General features: G+C 41.2%; 1 protein-coding gene across 1 annotated transcript in view; it reads right to left on the minus strand.

Moving 5' to 3' along the window:
- Positions 1-1,300: 1,300 nt before the first annotated feature.
- Positions 1,301-19,234, minus strand: part of LOC117702056 (1-phosphatidylinositol 4,5-bisphosphate phosphodiesterase eta-1-like) — a gene marked incomplete at its 5' end in the record, with an annotated part of 51,388 nt that continues 33,454 nt past the window's right edge. Inside the window, 9 exons of the mRNA XM_076706364.2 lie at positions 1,301-4,556; positions 6,765-7,119; positions 7,542-7,601; positions 9,114-9,193; positions 9,504-9,650; positions 13,686-13,770; positions 15,497-15,621; positions 17,599-17,706; positions 17,803-17,982. Coding sequence (XP_076562479.2) covers positions 2,491-4,556; positions 6,765-7,119; positions 7,542-7,601; positions 9,114-9,193; positions 9,504-9,650; positions 13,686-13,770; positions 15,497-15,621; positions 17,599-17,706; positions 17,803-17,982 — 3,206 coding nt within the window. The remainder of the gene's footprint in view (positions 4,557-6,764; positions 7,120-7,541; positions 7,602-9,113; positions 9,194-9,503; positions 9,651-13,685; positions 13,771-15,496; positions 15,622-17,598; positions 17,707-17,802; positions 17,983-19,234) is intronic.

A 19,234-nucleotide genomic window follows, 5' to 3' on the forward strand; every position in this document is an offset into this window, starting at 1 on the left:
TATCGTGAAACTGGTTTCTTTTCCTGTGCTATAGTATGTATATGGCCAAAACCATGGACACCCAAAGAAATCCTATATTACCTATTTCCTGTCTGCAAACATTCACATTATGACTGGATACATGATTTTTCTTTCCTATTTTAATTTTTAGAGTAAAAATCATAAAAGGAAGGTAAAGTCGCTTCACAGCAATTTAAGGCATGGTACTGTCTTATGGATAATGGCAAAACCAGAAGTGTGAACTTATCAACATAATACAGTGGAATCTAAGGTTCTATAGTACATTAGAGGCTACATCTCTATGTTATATCGATAGTTTCTAAAATAAAAATGGTAACAGATGAACCATGGTCTCCAGAGAGAACATTAGAGGTTCAGAGGTCCCAAGGCAGAAAGACTCCAAGCTCATTAAGAGCATTCAAATGAGTTTTGGTCCCTTTCACCTTGATATTCTTTTTCCAATAAATTTCTAGGTTTATGAAAGATGACTCTCAGCATTGGAGAAAAGCTAAGACTTGGGACTGAAAGAAGCAGGGACTGATGGCCCAGCGGCTTCCCTCCTCATGACAAACACACACACACACACACACACACACACACACACACACACACACACGAGTGACAGACCATCTCGTGTACTTTCCCTATGTTTGTTCCCCGCCCCCACCACAACCTATTACAATCTCTGCCACCAGACTAGTTGCCAAGAATTATCTTTAAATTTGCAAACCCATACTAAATGCACAAAAATAATTCCATTTGATGTCTGTTTAAGGATCTTACAAATATAAGGATCTTCAATATAAATCATTATATGTTTGATGGGACTGGATAGATGCTTCGGTGGTTAAGAGTGCTTGTTGCTCTTGTAGAGCACCCAGCTTCTACTCCCAGCACCCACATAGGGCAGCTTACAACTGTGTAATTCCAGTTCCAAAGGATCTGTGGCCCTCTTCTGACCTCCTCAAGTACTAGACACGTACATGTTTTACATACATACATATGTGTGTGCGCGTGCGCATGTACTGTGTATGTGCACATATATGTGCCCATATGTAATATATATATATATATATATATATATATATATATATATATATATAACCAAAAGTGAGTGTATTCTTCAACATAATGATAATACTCAGAGATATAAACTGCTGTATAAAACCATCGCTGACAATTTTGCTACAAGCACATAGAAAGGGAGACATAGCCAAGCACTCCCGTTCCTCACTCAACAGTTATCACGCAAGCTCCAGCTGCGGTTTTGTTTCTGTTTTATGAACAAAATGAGCAAGTGTTCAAAAATCCACTTTAATTATATTTTTATGAAGTCCAGGAAGAATATCATTGTAATTCATGGTACAAAAAGCAAATGACATCTGAACATGCAATAAAAAAAATGGATTCACAATGAAAATAATATATGTCAGTACTAAAATATAGTTACTTGGTTCCCTAAAGGGAAAAGGTTTCTTTTAATTATCTATTTATTCACTTGGATTATGAGAAAATAACTCTTTTTTTTTTTCTTGAATGCTTTGGGGAAGTTTCTGTTTATACTACTTTGGGTTTTGAGTCTAAGGTAAGTCTCTTACTATCTTTTTGTTGTTGTCTTAAGACAGGGTCTTAGTATGTAGCTCTGGTTGGCCTGGAGCTTCCTCAGTAGATCAGGCTGGCCTCAAACTCATCTGCTTCTGCTGGGATTAAAGTTGTGAGCCACCATACCCAGCTGAAAGTCTCTCATTCTGAAAGCCATTATATTCAATCTTAATGTATGACAGCTAGCTTGGCAACTGGATTCTTGTTACATACAAAGCCATTAGCAAAAATATGTAACAAAATTTATTGCAAAACAAACTAACTTGTCCTTATCTACATAAGTTCGTTTTCTTCCTCACAGCCTATTCTAAAGGGGCTTTGGGGGCTAGAGAGACACTATCTATCTTCATGGAATTCCCACTTTGGGTGGCCTGTGGAAATCATAAAGGGCACAACGTAACCACTTAAAACATTTCTTTTAAATGGATTATAAAACTGAATCTGGGCCTCTCAATTCAGAAGGAAAATGTAGCTTCAAATAAAGAATCCATCCCTTTATGGTTTTCAAAGTTTAATCTTAAGTCAGCTCAACACTTAGTGAGTAACGGTGACAGCCTCTGGGACTGTAATCGGAGGACACGGAAAAACATTTCTGTGCAACATATGCACACTGTGACCCAAGCTGCTGAGAAGTTTCACATGAAGGGCATGCACACATTTCATACTGACACAGTTTACAATACCTTGGGGGAAAGTTCATGGGTTCCCGGGAAATGTCACAGAATCTATATACAAATGCATAAGTCAATGGGAGACCAAAATACAAGTTTAAAAATACATTTGGAAATCATTTCAAAGCCCAGTATTATATTTACTGACAATAGGAAAAAAAAAATCTAACATCCTATAGAATATCATGTACACCATGAAAATGCAGCTTTATATAATTCAAAGCCTCAGAAGAAAATAAATTTCGGGTTTATCTTCACTGCTTGGTTCAGTCTGCAGAACTGAATTATCCGAACAAAACTGGTCCATGTAGCCGTAGCGCAGGGCCGTGCATGCCCCCTCTGGGATGCCTCGACCCTCTAGGCCACCAGCTTTCATGTTCCTCAGGTAGCTTGCAATGTACGAGCCCGTGGAGTGACGGTTCATGGCCAGAGCAGGGGCTGGCGGTTTACTTCTAAGGACCACTCCTCCTCTGGTGCTCTGGGTCATAGCTTTTTGCTTGCCAGCTTCCTGCTTCTCCTTGGCACGGCTAGCAATGTTGCGCACTCTGCTCTGACTTCTAGATGACAACTTTCTGACTAATGCCCTGGGACACTGATTGACATCCTGCTTTGAGTACAGCACTTGACAGCTGTCTTCTTGGTCAAAGGACACCAGCTTCCGGAGCTGTTCGGTTAGGGCATCTAAAGGCTCTAGTGACTTTGTCTTCATAGTCACGTTCTTGTCTCTAATGTCGTTTGTCACAAAACTCCTACTAATACATTGGTACTTGCTTTCAAAATTGCAGGCAATGTCCTCTGATGTTAAGTCCCCCAGGCTTTTGGATTTGCATGGACTTGGCAGTTTCAAAGCAGCCAAAGGAGCATGTGTTGACTGTGAGGGTGTAGGGGCATGCATATCTGGAGCCCTAGGCTGCTGGGACCCACAGATTTGGTTCGTTTTTGCATCTGAACTTGAGAAATGGTTATACACAAAGCCAGCACCCTGATAGGTTAGATGAGAAATACTATGATTTTTGACACCTGGAATATTGTTGAATATTTCAGAAGGGAGGAGCATCTCTTTACAGTAGCCATTCCTCAAGCCTCTCTGGATGTGTTCCACCATCTCCTGGCTCTGCTGCAGTTTTAGTGGAGAAACAAGTTGATTCCGAGCTTCTCCTCCGTAGTCACAGGTTGTTAAAGACAGGTTTTCAGATTCTCCATCAATTTCCACAAGACTGCTGTCTGCAGAATTTATATAGAGAATGGGGTCTGCAATTATATCTTCCATGGCCAACTCCATAGAGAGAGCAGGGCTGTTCATCACTTGCCTTTGGTGCTCTTCATGGGTGGGGCTTTTGGGAAACTGACCAGGAGAAGCATCAGGGAACCCATGCATGTTGCCTTCCATGACCCTTGTCTTGGCTTTATCAGAAGGGTCATCACTTGGCTTTGGTGTAGAGATGGGAGAGCCAATCGCTCCACAAGCAACTATGTTATTTGCCAGTTTGGTGGTTTCAGCACTAGAGAGCTTGTTCAGCTCAGGAGATGAGCACAAGAAGGAGGCTTTGTGTTTCCCCTGGGAAAATCCATGCTTTAAGGGTGTTTGGAGGCCCAATGTGATCGGCATAGGGGCACCTCCTGATGTCCCATTGGTGCTAAGGAGATGAGAAACTACAGTAACGTTAGCCGGGTGGTTGCTCTCTTCAAACTGGCCAATCAGTGCTGAGATGGAACTGCCCGACTGGTTCTCACTTGTTAAAGTCACGTCATCAATGAGATTGGAAATTTCAGTGTCCTGTAGAATGGCAGTTGAATGTAAATCAGGGATGTCAGAACAGAGTGCGGAGATGTCGGAGAGAGAAAAGGACGTTGCAGCTCTGCCCTTGGCCCTGCTGCCTTCCAGATTCTCCACTTCCAGAGAACTTTGAGAAAGAACGCTTCCGGACAGCGTGCTTTTCCCTCCCGCGAAGCCCTCGGCCTGTTCATTTTCATCGGTTCTCATTCCATGCAGATCTTGCAGTCCCTTCGTCGCAGGATCAAGCGCCAAATGTTTCCTTGGAGAGAGGAATTTTGGGGGACTGTGATTTTCCTGGCAATCATTTGTCATATTTGGTTTGATCCTCCCACTCTTTGCACCTGATCCTCCACACTGTTCTGGGTTTGATACACTGGTAGTTGGCCCTTGGTTGGCATCTTTGTGGAGGAGTGCACTGGAGGAGGAGGATAACTTTTTGTTGAAATTTGAAAAATGTGGGTCTTTTATAGTTGCTGTCCCCTTTCTTCCGTCATCCTTGTCCTCTGCTAAATAAAGAAAAGAGCATTTTAGGTAAAGTGTATCACTTCATGTAGGCCCTGGGACAGTCATGTTTGTCTTGACACAGACAAATGGAGAATGTAAATCTGTTTTACGTTGTGACAGAATATAATTATGGATAAGCAGAAGTTTGCAACACAGTGTCTGTGTGATGGATAAATGGTGAAATATATTTACAGGAACTTCACTGAGCTTCCTTTTGAATGTCTATTACATCAGCTGAGGATGTAATATTCATTGTCCAGATAATGTCAATGAGTTACTATGCTTTCAAGGTGAGGATTACCTTACGCTGCTTCCTATTCAGATCTGTACTACACAGAAGCATGGCAACAAAAACAGAACAAGACAGCTCTGTTAAACAATGTACTATGATACCTGTAAACAAGACACTAGCAGCTTTCAAAGTTACACATGTATTAGCAACAAGCAAACCACAAAGGATAGGATTTTAAAAAGACATTTTTGAAAACTGTTTAACCAATTAATTAGTTTGGAAAGTACGATATGTGCACAAAACTAGTCATATCTATTGGCTTAAAGTAAAGGGAAAACAAGTCATCAATTCCAAATCAGTACTGATATTTAATACTCTCTTGATAATACTCTTTACTTCCGTACAAAACTACATGTTGCATCCTTTCCCCATTCCCCTCCAAGGTGGGAGTGAGATGTTAAATAAGACAAACTGCAAAAGCATACAGTTCACAGTGATCTAGAATACTCCATCCCTTTGGGTGTGCACTGAGACAATGCTCAGTGGTCAATTATTTTTATCTGGTTATTTGTCCTTTAACTCTTCCAAAGTCATACAATTTTATTCATCATCTAAGAAAATTAAGTTTCCCAAACTGTAAACCATTAAATATTCCATGACATCATTTTCAGAAGCAGCTACTTTTGTAGAGACAGACTATTTAGAGCTTTGCATTCTGATTTTTTTTTTCTCAATTGCTTTTTTTCTGTAATGTATCTGGGATCAGTGCAATGATTGCGTATCATTCCATATTTGCTGTAAGTTTAATGCATGTGATTAGTCCTTATAGCTTTTTAAATGTAGGAAAGAAGCATTTTCTTTCTCCTGCTTCTTAGCTCTTCCTCTAGGCTTAGCATCTTCTGCAGCTAGAAGACTAGTTAGTATAGACCTCTACTGAATTTCACTTTCCTGACGGCTTTTAAAAATAAATTTAAAGCCACATATATCCTTTCTTCTCTGTCATTACACTTAGCAAAATTTCAAATATTGTCCCACTGCTATATGGCACTCCAGGGCCATGCAAACTAGGAAAATTTCAAGCTTGGTTTCTCCTCTTCTAATAAAGTATTCAAGAATTTCTTTTCTCACTAGAACACCTTACAATAAGAACCAATACAAGCAAAAGAGCATTTATGGAAAAACAAGTCGCTGAAGTTAGATTGTTTGGATAAAGACTAATTTTGCTAAAATGCAAAAACAAGGTATCACATTCTATGTGTTTGAGATAATTCTAGAGACAGTCAATAGGCAGTTTTGGACTAGGAAAAGGAGTCAAAGAAACAAAGAGCTCTTTTTCACTTTGTAAAGTGGTCATTGCTCATCATCAAGTTGCTCAGATGAGTCCACCATACTCCAAGTTAAGGAAAAAGATGGCTCCTAATTCCTACACTTGTAAAGCCTACAAGCAAGCAGTGGTCTTGGGCATGCCTCCTCCCCTGACACCATCCAGAACAGGGTGCCTCAACCACACCCTAAGAGGAGAAAAAAAATCCAAGTAGGACAGGTGATGACTGGCTTTAAACAGTGTCCGTTCAACATAAACATTTCAACCACAAATGCTTTTAATAGTGACAGGTAATGCAGCTGCATTCAATGCCAGAAAAGCCCATTCAACTCTGAAGACAAACTCAGTATGATATCTCTTTAGAGCCCTTGTTCTTGTTCTAAATATGATACCGCTCAGAAAAATAACACTATTTATATTTTGTAGGTTCCCCCTCCCTCTCAGATTAGTGTGCTCTAGGCTATTCTATCTGGTGTTCTTTCCCACAGAGAGAAATGGTAAGGCCATTTTTTACTCTCTTACCCAAAGATTAAAATCTTCCCACATAGAATTATTAATTTTTTCAGATATTTTAATTGCAGAATGATAGCACTGTCATAATGGAAACAGGGGACAAAAAAAAAATGCAGCTTAGAGAAACTGAAAGCACCTTACCCAGATGGTTTTCTTTTCCATCTGTGTCTTTTGCTGCTTCAGATATGGGCAGTGACAAAGCCCCCAGAAGGCTCTTGTCAACGGGCATAGACACAGGGCGCACTTGCAGGCTCCGTGTGGTCCTCCTGAGGACACCATCTTGATCTCTTGCAGCCTCAGAGACAGAATCTTTTATCTCAACCATTTCTTGGAAGCCCACTTTGCTCTTCTTCCTGCCTTTGGCTGGAGCGCTGGCTGTACGCCGCAGAATTCTATCTCCAATTGATCGCTTCCGAATATAATGTGAGTTGTTTTCTGAAGAACTGTGCCTGGGATTCTTATTGAACAGCCCTTTCAGGCCTTGGAGCTGTCTGTTCTGAGAACACAAAAGGACCAACCACAAGTTAAGAACATGTCATCATAAGAAAATTTTGTTTTTGAAATGACCGCTCCATGACGAATGAACATGAGGTGAAACTATATAACCATTGATTGAAGGATGTTCAAAATAAGAAAGCAGCTCACAGTGGGTCCATACATGCACACATCTCATCAGCTTTATTATAGGAGGAAGGCAGTCTTTCAATTTCATGGCCAACCTTTCCAGAATGCTCCTACCCAGAGATAAGATGGTAGAGAAGTTTCTATGGGTAACAAACGGATAGGACTTCAGCAGCTTGAAGCAACAAATGTGTGTTTCACGGGAAGCAGAGGGTGGGGAGATGTGAGGAGGCATGCTACCGCATTCATTTAAAAAGAACACGCTATTGAGAGTGCAGGGCCATGCTGAGAAACTACCTTTGTAGCTCCTAGAAAGTGCAATATGGTATAACTGGGGTTGAGGATTAAAGGACTCCACTGCAGGGGAGAAAAGAAAAACACAAGAGAACACAGTTTGGGCTCATTCAAATAGGCTGTACCAGTAAACAAAACAACAACAAAAAATGTGTGTACCTGTATAAACCCTTCCTCCAGCTTCTTATAATTTTCTTTTCTGTTCATTCCTTGTTCAACCTGACACCATCACTTTATGGTCTGAGCATTCCAACCCGTACATACGTTGAACATGATAAATGACTCAAAATTGGTCATTTATTTAGGAATGAAACAAAAATTATATAGAATATTTGTATTTTATTTCTGAGCTAGGTTTTAAAGAAACCCTTCTTTTCTGCCACACTGATGAGAGTTAGAGACATTGTATAGTTATACTGGACTTCCCAGAACCCAGGCGTTATCTTTGAATCATTTACATATGTCTCTATTTAGGTTAACAGAAGGAGCCCAACAAGCTGTGTGAATAAGAACTCAAGTGTGTAAGGCTTTACCTTCAGCATACTCAGAAATAGAAACCATTTGTTCCCTTGTGCCGACTGATAGGAGGCTAAACCTACACTCCCAGCTCAAGCCCCAGTGGGTGGTCCCAGTGATACTGAAATTAGCCAAAGCTACATTTATTTACTCCATGCCAGGCAACTTTCAGAGAGTAACAAACTTATTTATGAGGCAGATACTATTTTTACCTCACAGTTACACATGGAGAGTGAATTCAGAGAGAACGCCAATACTCTGGAGAAGCTCAAGGCATCACAGACCATGGTAGCAAGTAACATGGGACAATCTGGGCACTGTCCCATTCTACAGTCCGTCCAAGCCACACCTAGTCCTGATCATCCATAGCAGGGCCTGAGTCCCCATCACTTGGCATGACCAGAGGACCTCCCCGCTGGTGTGCAAAGCACCATCCCCCTCTAGGCAGAATTAGACACCTGTTTGTGATATTGTGTCTCTTTTCCTTCCAATTTTACTTTTCCTATCTCCTTCTCCCCCTCTCTCCCCACATCCCTTCTTCCTTTCATCCTAACCCCCCTTTCTATGTCTCTCCTCTTTTCCTCCCTCAATTTCTTCTGTAGGTACATTTAAATCTATTCACACTTTATTACTGGTTTTCAATTTTTACTTGTTCCACATGAATGCTTCCCGCCTAGACATGGCTAGGATCATAGCTAGATTAACATAGGCCATTCATCAAACCTCTGCGATACCACATTTCCTTCTGTAGAAAGTGCGCCTTTTTTAGAATTACAATAAAATTCAAATTTTAGTGGTATTCATTCTTGTCGTCAAAATAATCTCCTGAAAGTGTGACAGGCTTCTGAATTCTATTAAATGTAGAGGGTACCCCTAGAAGGAAGGGATGAACACACCCCTGAATAGACAGAGGAACACGGGTAGACATGACTGGAAGGACACCTGAGCTCACTGACAGACACCTACAAAGGAACACTTTGTCATATGTACATTTCTTTTATGGAATCAGTAACTTCCTTGAGGTCTGTATTGTTGTGGTATGCCTATGATCTTTCTCACCTTTCCAAAGATCTCATTGATTGTTATGTGAACAAAAATAGATGCTTCCGTGAGTCCTTCCAGGTAGACATGCCGGTAGCCTGTAAAAGCACAAAGAACTGGTTCATTCAGTTGAATTTGTATTTGGCTTCCCAGAGAGTGCAAGTATCTGACTTATCTATCATCCTTTACATTTTATGCATCATGTTATATCACATCTGTCCTATAACACACAATTTAATTTCATAATGAATTTGATGAATATCCTGTTTGCCCCAGGTCATTTATTAAATCTTCCAAAAAAGAAAAAATTCACTGAGCATATGCTAGAACCTAGATACTCCTCCCCCACAGTAGAAAACAGACAGATAGAATAGCCAATCTAGAGGTAAAAGGCTAGCTTGTACCTACCGGGTACTAGGCTGCTGAAGGTCACAGTCCTTTGCCCGACAAAGTCTCTTCCGATAGGATCATGATCCCACACAAGGAACCGAACCAAAGCTATTTCTGGCATGTGAACTGTAAAAGTTAGGGTTTCTTCCCACACAGGGTTAAATCCTTAGAGAAATGGGGGGAAAATCAGAAAAAGCGAAGGGCTTGGCTGGAAATGATTTAGTTGCAAAGTCGGTAGAGCAGACAGTGAAAATTGCTTGCAATGTTTATTAAACTCATGAAAATGCCTGAACCTCTCTAGGATGCCCTGCTGAAATAAAACCTCTGAGTTTACCCCACTGTTAGAAAATAATTGGTAGTAAAAACTGTCTTTAAATTATCACATCAATTCTATTAATCCCTGAAGCCCCATTGTATCAGGAAGCTTCTTAATAGTCATTAAAATGCTTCAATAAGCTTAAAAATTATAGTAGTATTCTAGTATTCTAACAGCATTTTAGCAGAAATGTTACAGAAAGTTGCCCCTGATAGGATCGAATTTCTCAGCTACCAAAGGGTCTCTTCCTATTCATAAGGTGCCTTATAGCTTTTGATCCTCCGGTGTACATATAGTCATCTTTAATTCCTACAGAGACACTTTTCGAGTAGCAGGTCAAGGGCTTGTGGCTTTTCTTTGCTTTGTTTGCTTTTTTTTTGTTGTTTGTTTGTTTGTTTGTTTTTGAGAAAGTGTTTCATTCAGTTGTCCAGGTTTGCTCTGAGCTCACGATGCTCCCAGCTTCACCTCCCATGTGCTGGGACTCGACAGGAGCCACCACACCCAGCTTGCTTTGTCTAAGTAAGAAAGGCATACAACCCTTATCAAGTTTCAAACTAGAACTTTTCAAATTTATACAATCAAACACATGCTTATATTTTTGAAAGTCCAAAAGTATTTGCAACTGATTGTATAGTTTGGAGAATTGCTGTTCAAAGAAGTATGTCTAACCTCATGCAGTAAGCAAGAGTCCCAACTTAGACCGTGTACTACAGTGTAAGTGGCTTCCATGAAGCAAGAACATTATTCCCACACGTATTGAAAATAAATGAGAAGGCATTTATCTTATGCCTTGGTTCAAAGACTGCTATAGTTCACATGTGGTTTATTCCCTAATAATTATAAGTGGGAGTCTTCGCACCCATTGTGACTATGTTATGGTGTAGAGCCAAGCGTTAGGTTGTGATCCTATGCTTAGAACATGTTGATGGCTCCTTACAAAACCCTGGTGACTTCTCACCAGAGCTGTTACAGAGCAAGCCCGTCTACCTCCAAGTTCCTCAAGTTCCTGAGTTCCCATGTTAACTTTACACATAATCCTAACATGATGCCCCCTGCCATGATTGGAGTCAGACAGGGCAACCCTAACAAAAGCCAGTGCCATGTTGGTTACATCTCCAGCCTCCAAAATCATGGGATCTTTTTATAAACCTATTTCCTTCATAATGACTCCCCTTAAGTACTATTAAAGTAATGGAAAATGCAGTAAGATTAAATACAAAAAGACAAAAAGCATTTATTTCTTGATGGAATTTTCTTGGACAAAATAATTAGAAAAACTGCTAAAAAGTCTACCATTCTGAAAGTTTCTTTTCTGAAAAATGAAAGTAAGTTCTATCAAACATAGGCACTCAGGAGGAGTCAACCACTTTGCTCTATAAAAAGCCTCAAGGTCATGAAATAATGACAGACTGAACATCAGAGTCTCCTGGTGAACAAAGGAGATTCTCTTTTCTGTTTACTTTGTAATGAGCTCTCAGTGACTTCTGCTACTAAAAAAGGAAGACCTAATTTCTTAAGCCCTGAGAAAATCCAACATAGGAAGGACTACTTTAAGAATGTTCTATCCTGGGGCTAGAGAGATGGCTCAATTGTTAAGAGTACTTACTGGTTGTTCTTCCAGAAATCCTGAGTTCAATTCCCAGCAACCATATGGTGGCTCACAACTATCTATAATGAGATGTGATGCCCTCTTCTGGTGTGCAAGTATACATGCAGACAGAATTCCATATACATAATAAATCAATCTTTTTTTTAAGACTATTATTTCCTCACAGGTTCACCCCACTTTTGGACAACTAACATTTTTTCAAGGTCTCCCTATAAGCCACTGATTTATCTAATGTTTTTATAACCATGACTTCCAATTATTTTAGAATAGTCATTATTCTAAATTTAGAAACTATGTATGAAATAATACCTGTCACATATAGAACACACAAATATAATTTTATAAGATTATCCACAAAAATATGCTAGACTTGGGTAAAGGTAATGTCTTCTTGCCACTGTTGAAATACTGGCCTCTCACCATATTTAAGAAATGAATGTGCCAGAACTTTCTGACCCAAACTTTAGATATTTTTATGCTCAAAAAGACAAACAACAACAAGAACAAATGTGGGGCAGTGGGCTGTGAGCAGCAGCTGGGTATTTGGTTTAGTGCAGGCCTCGAACCCCAGATACCATAATGAGACGGTAGGAGTTCAGCCTTGCTCCTAGGTCCTGGTTCCTTTCACTTATCCACAGCCCCTCCCAAAGAAAGATTTGTGGCCTTCGGTCACATAGCACAGGTAGAGGGCATGACTACAGGCCGCAGAGCCTCAAGAGATCTCCATATTAATAAGATACCTAAAGGCCAGAGGACATAGCCAATTAAGCATTCCTTCCCAGACCCTCCTCCTTGCATAAGATATTTAACCTCAGACCTGCCCTGAGGACATGGGGTACAGCTTCATCCACTTTCCACCATGACAATAAACCTTTTAAAACCATGGACTTCCTCTTGTACTTGGGGCTGGCCATGGGGGACTGTAGAGATGGTCTTCAACTACCCAGCAGCCGCCTAATCTCCCACCGGAGGAATTCTCTACTTTCCAGCCACAGAGGCCTGTCAACTCAAGCAAACTAGCTGAGCCAGCCATGACCAAGCCAAGTGAGTTGCCTCGACCAAGAGTCTCATCCACCCCTCAGGGGGCTGCAGGAGCTTCTCTCCCTCATCCCTCTCAGCTGCAAACCAGTCCAGCCCGTACGCCCCCATCTCAGTCCTTCTACAGTCTACCAGGGGCACCTGGGTGCCCAAGGGCTGAGACCATCCAGTCTCCAGACGGCCGCCTCGGTCCAGAGACCCCTAATCCAACAGCTCTGCCCCTGCAGGACCTCAGACTGGGATCTCCCCATGCACGGAGTGAAACTCAGTGGCTTCCCCTAGCCTGGTGTCCCCCCACTCCAGGCCCTGAGCTGCCTGGGGCAGCAGACACGTGGGACCCACAACTCAGCCCAACAGTACCCACGCCCATGTGTGAGCCACAGCCCCACAAACAAAAGCCAAGAAGAATTAATTAAACATGTTGACTTCACAAATGAAAGCTTCAAGGAGACTTATTTAGGAGAACACACACCTCACATTATAAGTAACACACAAGGAAGTATTTCCCTAGGTGAGTTCTGAGCCCAGGTCTTTAAGATATCATGCAGACCTTTTAATAGAAAGACTTAGAAAGAGTCCCAGGAGTCTTGACCATAATAATGGCATCAAAATAGATGTATCAATCTTAGTCCATCATTTGTTAAGTTCAGTGGCTTTTGTTCTTGTCATATTTGATTTTTTGTTTATTTAAGCATAAAAATATATAAAGCTTGGGCCAGAATGCCCTGGCACATTCATTACTTAAATATGGTGAGGGGCCAGCATTTCAATATTATTACCTTTATCCAAATCTAGCATATTTTTCTGGATAATCTTTCTTTCTTAGTTGCATAAGTCGTTGGGAGCTCATTACAAAGTAAACAGAAAAAAGAATCTCCTTTGTTCACCAGGAGACTCTCTGATTCTCAGTCTGTCATTATTTTATAAGCTTGAGGATTTTTATAGAGCAAAGTGGTTGACTCCTTCTGAGTACATATGTTTGGTAGCACTTACTTTCCTCTTTCAGAAGAGAACCAGAAACTTAGAGAGTGACTGAGTTTTTAATCAATGTGTTTAACACACATTCGGATGGCTGTTATCACTCTCAGCCATCTTGGTCTTCTAAATATTATACTTGTCCCTGTCAGTGCACACTACAGCTACAGCCATACCTACTCAGGGGTGCATACTGCAGTGCACTTCCTCACAGGGATGGGGGTAGGGCACACTGCAGTGTGCATACTAACTGCCACCTTACCGTTGTCATCCACCACTCGAGTTTGGTCCTTGCAACAGTCTACTGGCAGCCCAATAATTTCAACTTCAACAAAAGGGTCAATGATCTGTATTTTTAAAAGAGAAAATGTTATTGCCAGTGTCACATGCATCCAAGTGTTAATTACTCAGAGAATAAACTAGTCAAATATTCACACTTCAGTAACACTTGATTTTTACTACATGCTTACTAAAAGAAGTTATAGATCCAGGTATGGGATTTAGATACATGAGTGAAGGGTGGCATTTAAACATTAAATTCTCTTTGCCAGTATTTGCTAATGCTACCCAAACTCTCACTCAAAGAACCTACAGTTTCAGTTCAGGGAGCATACACAGCTAAAGTTCACCCATGCACAAAAGCTCAGACAAGTTGCAATCACAGTGGTCAAACACTGGAAGCAACTTAAGTGTCTACCATAAGGAGGAGGGCTACATTATGCCAATGTCATAAAATTAACTTGATTTTGAGAATTATTTTGTATTTTCAAAAACTAAAGAAAAAATGGCAATAAAAGTTGCATGTGATTCAGTTGAAAAAGAAAAAAATAAGACAATTTAAGGATACTATGAAAAGATTGAATTATAGGTGTTATATTAGACAACATTGCATTTTGCTGTAGTTTTAAAGGAGAATGCCTTTGTTTATAATCAACAAGCAGTGAGGTAATCACAAATGACTGCAAAGGAAAGCAAACATATATCCCCCAACATACTTATAAGATATGTGTGTATATATGGGGGCACAGCACAGCATGTGTTATAAAAATTTACTGATTGAATTAGTGAATTGAATTGAGGAGAAACATTCACTGTACTATTCTTACAACTTTTCTGGGGCTAAAGACTTCTTAAAATGAAAAGCTTGAGAGACATAGGAAATGTATGTTCCTTTCTTCAGACATAAAGAAGTAAGCATGAACTTTCTGGTTATACCAATTAACTATTCCTCCTGTTGAACAGAGGGCAGAAGGTAAAAGCAGGAAAGGAAAACAGTGATGAGCCTGTGGGAGATGGTGCAGCAGACATGGAGGCAATGACCCTGTCCAATGCTTTCCTGTCTGAGAAGCAGGGCACTGTGCTATTTGTTAATAAGTGCAGAGAGGTTGGAGAGAGCCAATATGAAGAATGGGATGAGGCCAGGAAGGTGAAGTGTGTGTACTATAGCACTGCACTGCACAGTACTACATACAGTTCAGATGAAGTATTCACAGTGGTGTGAACATGCAGAACTGTGTGACCCCAACCCATAAGATCCAAGAGTGTTGAGAATGTGGAGTGATGGGTTAGCCCTGAGAGCAGCACATTGAGACATGGCTGTCCTTGGGTCGAAAACAAAAGGCTGCTGTGTCCTGCAACAAGAGGACAGCAGCTGGTGACAGTAACATGTGGTCACAAAGCATGAAGCCAAAGAGTAAGGCAGCAGTGAGGAAGGCTACTGGACACGTGGGATTCGGAAGTATGCTTTTGGCCATGTTTCTGTCAATAATGACCTTAGCCGTTGTTCTTTATATTCTGACGTTAACACTGCCAGCACCACTCTTGAACTGTGCACTAGGATCACGCTCTCAGGGCTATACAACAGGTAATATGTAGAGATAAGAACTCTGTGTGACTGACAGAAAATCAGCTCAGGCCTGATTAGTAGAGGTCAGTGCTCACTTATAAACTCCCCACCGCCCCCCACCCACTCACACACAATGTACCCACAACACCGAGAAGCACTGAGATGATTGCTTAAACACAATCAAATAATCTTGTACTTAACTAATGGGGCAGTCAGGTGTGGCTTACCTCGCCTCGGTCCCCAAACATAGAGTCAGGGGGTTTGGGGAGTTGCTGTCCACTGATCACTTTCAGTATGAGCTGTTTTTTGGGGTTGGCAGGAAGTGGGTCACCAGAGAAAGGATTGAATGTACCTACACCAAGTAAAAGAGAGGTCAGTAGCATAGGAATATATACACACATATACACAGTCACATAGATAACCATACAAGCACCCACACACAGCTTAAGTTTGTCAAACAGAGAACTAACAGCATCAGTTATCCCAGTGTTTGCTAGAACGAAGAAATCCTCATGTAATCATCAATGCCGCGTTCTGCAGAAGCAGCAGCAGGTGCTTCCAGAGCTGTGGTTCCATTATTCTCTGTGCCCAAAAGTCAGGGGAACGGGCTACTGTAAAGCAAATGTCTATGATGCAATTGTGACGCAGATAAATAATTTGTTTGAATGCCTGTGACATCAAGGAGGACAGTTATATCAGATTCCAATAATTTGCTAAGCTATCTTGGATCTAGAAAAAAAAATAAAAGGAACAGAAATAAAAACATGAAATTAAGTGAAGAAGAGAAACATTATTGAAGAGGAAATTTCCAGTTTCTTTGCAGACTCAGTTGTGTCATGTGATGTTTTTGTGGGAGTCTCCTAAGAGGGCATGTGGTCTTTTGCTGAGGCAGACATGTGAGAAGATGTTTTGCTGAACCAGGTTTGTGAGATGTCATGTGATGTTTTACTGGAGCTGATGCCTGGGAGAGCATGTGATGTTTGGAAAGAGTATAAATGGAACCCCATGAATTGAGAGGATGCTCTTTCATTGCCGGGCTTTGCTGGGCTTCACTTCATACAGAGAAACACGTCAAAACACTTCTTGTGGTATTCTGGCCGATTCTTGCCACTTCTACTGACTCTTGACAACTTGGCAAAGCCTTTCGGTTTCTGCTGGACCAAGCCACTGCTACTGATTTGTGTTTGGTGTTTGCTATTGTACTGGGCTGTTGTTATCCTGACAACAAACAGTGGAATCACCCCTCAAAACTACTTACCAGGTCCACAGACCCTTTTCCTATTAACCTTCTTTCTCCCCTACCTGTAGTCGGTGGGATAGAAGGGAGGTTGATGTATTTAAGAACCCTAAATAAAATAGGTTTAGAAAAATCTAAGCATACACTTTATTTTCTAACTCAGTGTCTAATGTTCTTGAAGTCTGATGACCTGAGCCCATCCCTGGGGCCTTTCCCTGGTGGAAGGAGAAACAAAGACTCCATAAATTTGTCCTATGACTTCTACTTACACACGTATAAGTATACATGCCCACATTAATAATAATAATAATAATAATAATAATAATAATAATAATAATAAATTTAAATGTTGGGGGCCGACTTTTAGCAGAAAGCAGCTATCAGCTTTGCAGCCATCTTGAGCCATATACCCTGACATGAGACTTGTATTACAATAGCCTACAACAACTGAGCACACTCTAATAACATCTTGTTTTAGGTATCCAGGATCTTTCCTTGGGTGTGTAAGATTAAAGGTCTGTGAGATTAAAGGTGTGTGACTTAAGAGTGTGACTTAGAGATCAGATTTAGAGACAAGACCTAAGGGCATGATTAAAGGTGTGACTTAGAGGCATGGCTTAGAAGTGAGACATATAAAAGAAGAGAGATCAGAGAACCAGACACTTTAGAGAGTACAAGAGAGAACAATTTGGAGTAACAGAGATTCAGACATTAGGAGTAGGAGTAGACATTAGACACACGGAAGAGAACAATTTGGAGTACAACTAGGAACTAGATTGAGTAAAACTAGGAACTAGGAACTAGGAACTCAAGACTTGGGACTTAGACTAGGAAGAGAGACTGAAGAATAAACGGGATTGAATCACACTCTGTCTGGTCTCCATTCTTCGAGTCCGTCCTCAGTCTCTCTCTTGCTGAACCCTGACCCGCAGCTTGGGCCGGGAAACAGTGGCCGCCAACCATTGAGTGGAGAGGGCCGCAACATTTTTGGCCACCCAAAGTGGGGCAGCTCGGGCCTCAACATTTAAACATGTACGTAGTGGGGCATCATCTGCAGTTTATCACAGATGCAACTACGAAACTGGTACTTACCTTTGCACATTTGCTGGGGCTTGAGGATGTAGCCACAGTTGCCGTTTGCCTTGAATTTTGCTCGATTTATCTGCATCATTCGCCCTTCAGATTGGTAGTTCAGAGCCACTGTGAAAATTGACCATTTGAGAGGATTAGAAAGACCTCACAATTGGCAGGATGGAGAGAGAAGGCAGAGCACCACTCCTCTCGGGCCATACACACCTAGCTGGCAGCCTGCATTCCAGTAGGGCAGAGGGTTGAAGTTACTGGAATCGATGCGGTAGGCAGAGGGGTAAATCCTTGTGAGCTGTTTTTGGTTGTAGATCATGAACTGCTCTGACTTCTGCTGGACCACTTGATGAGCTCTTGTTTCGCTGAAGGACAGCACATTCCCCGTGGTCCCTGGCAGTCAAAGAAATAGGGAAAGTGGTAAACGCATCAAAGCCAACCCTCTTACAACAGGCTGGATAGTGCCAGAGCCCACCCTTGGCCCAAAGAAGTGGACCCAACTTGTTAAGTTAAAGGCTTTAGACATTAAATCCATCAAAGACCCTTCACAAATTAAACCACCCCAGAACCAGAATGGGTTCAGAGTGACTCACTATTACATGGCAAGTTATATGTAGAGCGACAGAAAGAAAGTGATGGGAAAAACAGAACTCAGAGCCACCCTGGCTGGTGACAGCTCATGTATGCTGTTTGAACCCTCCTTAGGACAGGAGCCACTGTAACTCACTGAGACTCTGCTGCTTGTTGAAGCAAGAGGAAAAAGCATCTTTGCCCATCAAGTTATGCTTCAGTTGACTAAAGACAGAAACTTTTAGGCCAAACTTAAACAGGTATAAACAAAATTTTACACAAAATTCGCTATTTAAGAAAGTAGAGTATAACCAACTCCTGACCAAGAAAGACTTCAAGATTCCATTCTTAGGACTCTGTTTCCAAGGTAAGGCCATATAAGGACTTCATTTGCTAAGGTGCCCCATTATGAGGTCCCACACTCCCCCAGAATTTGATTGTTTTATTGATTCATGTCAGGAAGAGGCAGGACAGAATGTCATTTTGTGCATGATGTAAACAATATCTTTTGCAAAGAGACAGGTGACAGTGAATAAATCAAACATTAAAGATGCTCAGTAAAAACTCGAATGCAGGGCTGGGGAGCTGCCTCAGTGACTGCACACTTGCCATGCAACTATGAGGACCTGAGTTCAGATACCCAGAGCCCATATAAATGCCAAGTGGGTGTAGTGGCCTGTCTATAATTCCAGCTTGAGATGGTGGAGACAATGGAGCCCCACAGTAATCTAGCAAGCAAAACTACCCTTAGTGGCGGCCTCTGAGTTTGATTCAGAGGCCCCACCTCAGCGAATAAAGTGGAAGAGCAAAAGAAGATGCTTCAAACATAAACCTCTGGCCTCTCCACCCTTGGCACTTGGGACTCCCTATGCATGCCCAATACCACATACATGCTGTGCACACACAAACATGGATATGCACACATACAAGCAACACATATGCATGGAAATGAAAAATATATAAAGCACGTATGAAAGATATGTACTAGATGACATTAGGGGTCTAAGAAAATGAAGGAAAAAAGGCATTTTGATTAAAAAAAAAAAAACCTTGAGTTTTGAAGATGATTTGATTA

Source organism: Arvicanthis niloticus, unplaced genomic scaffold (assembly GCF_011762505.2).
Source record: "Arvicanthis niloticus isolate mArvNil1 unplaced genomic scaffold, mArvNil1.pat.X pat_scaffold_405_arrow_ctg1, whole genome shotgun sequence".
Classification (NCBI taxonomy): domain Eukaryota; kingdom Metazoa; phylum Chordata; class Mammalia; order Rodentia; family Muridae; genus Arvicanthis; species Arvicanthis niloticus.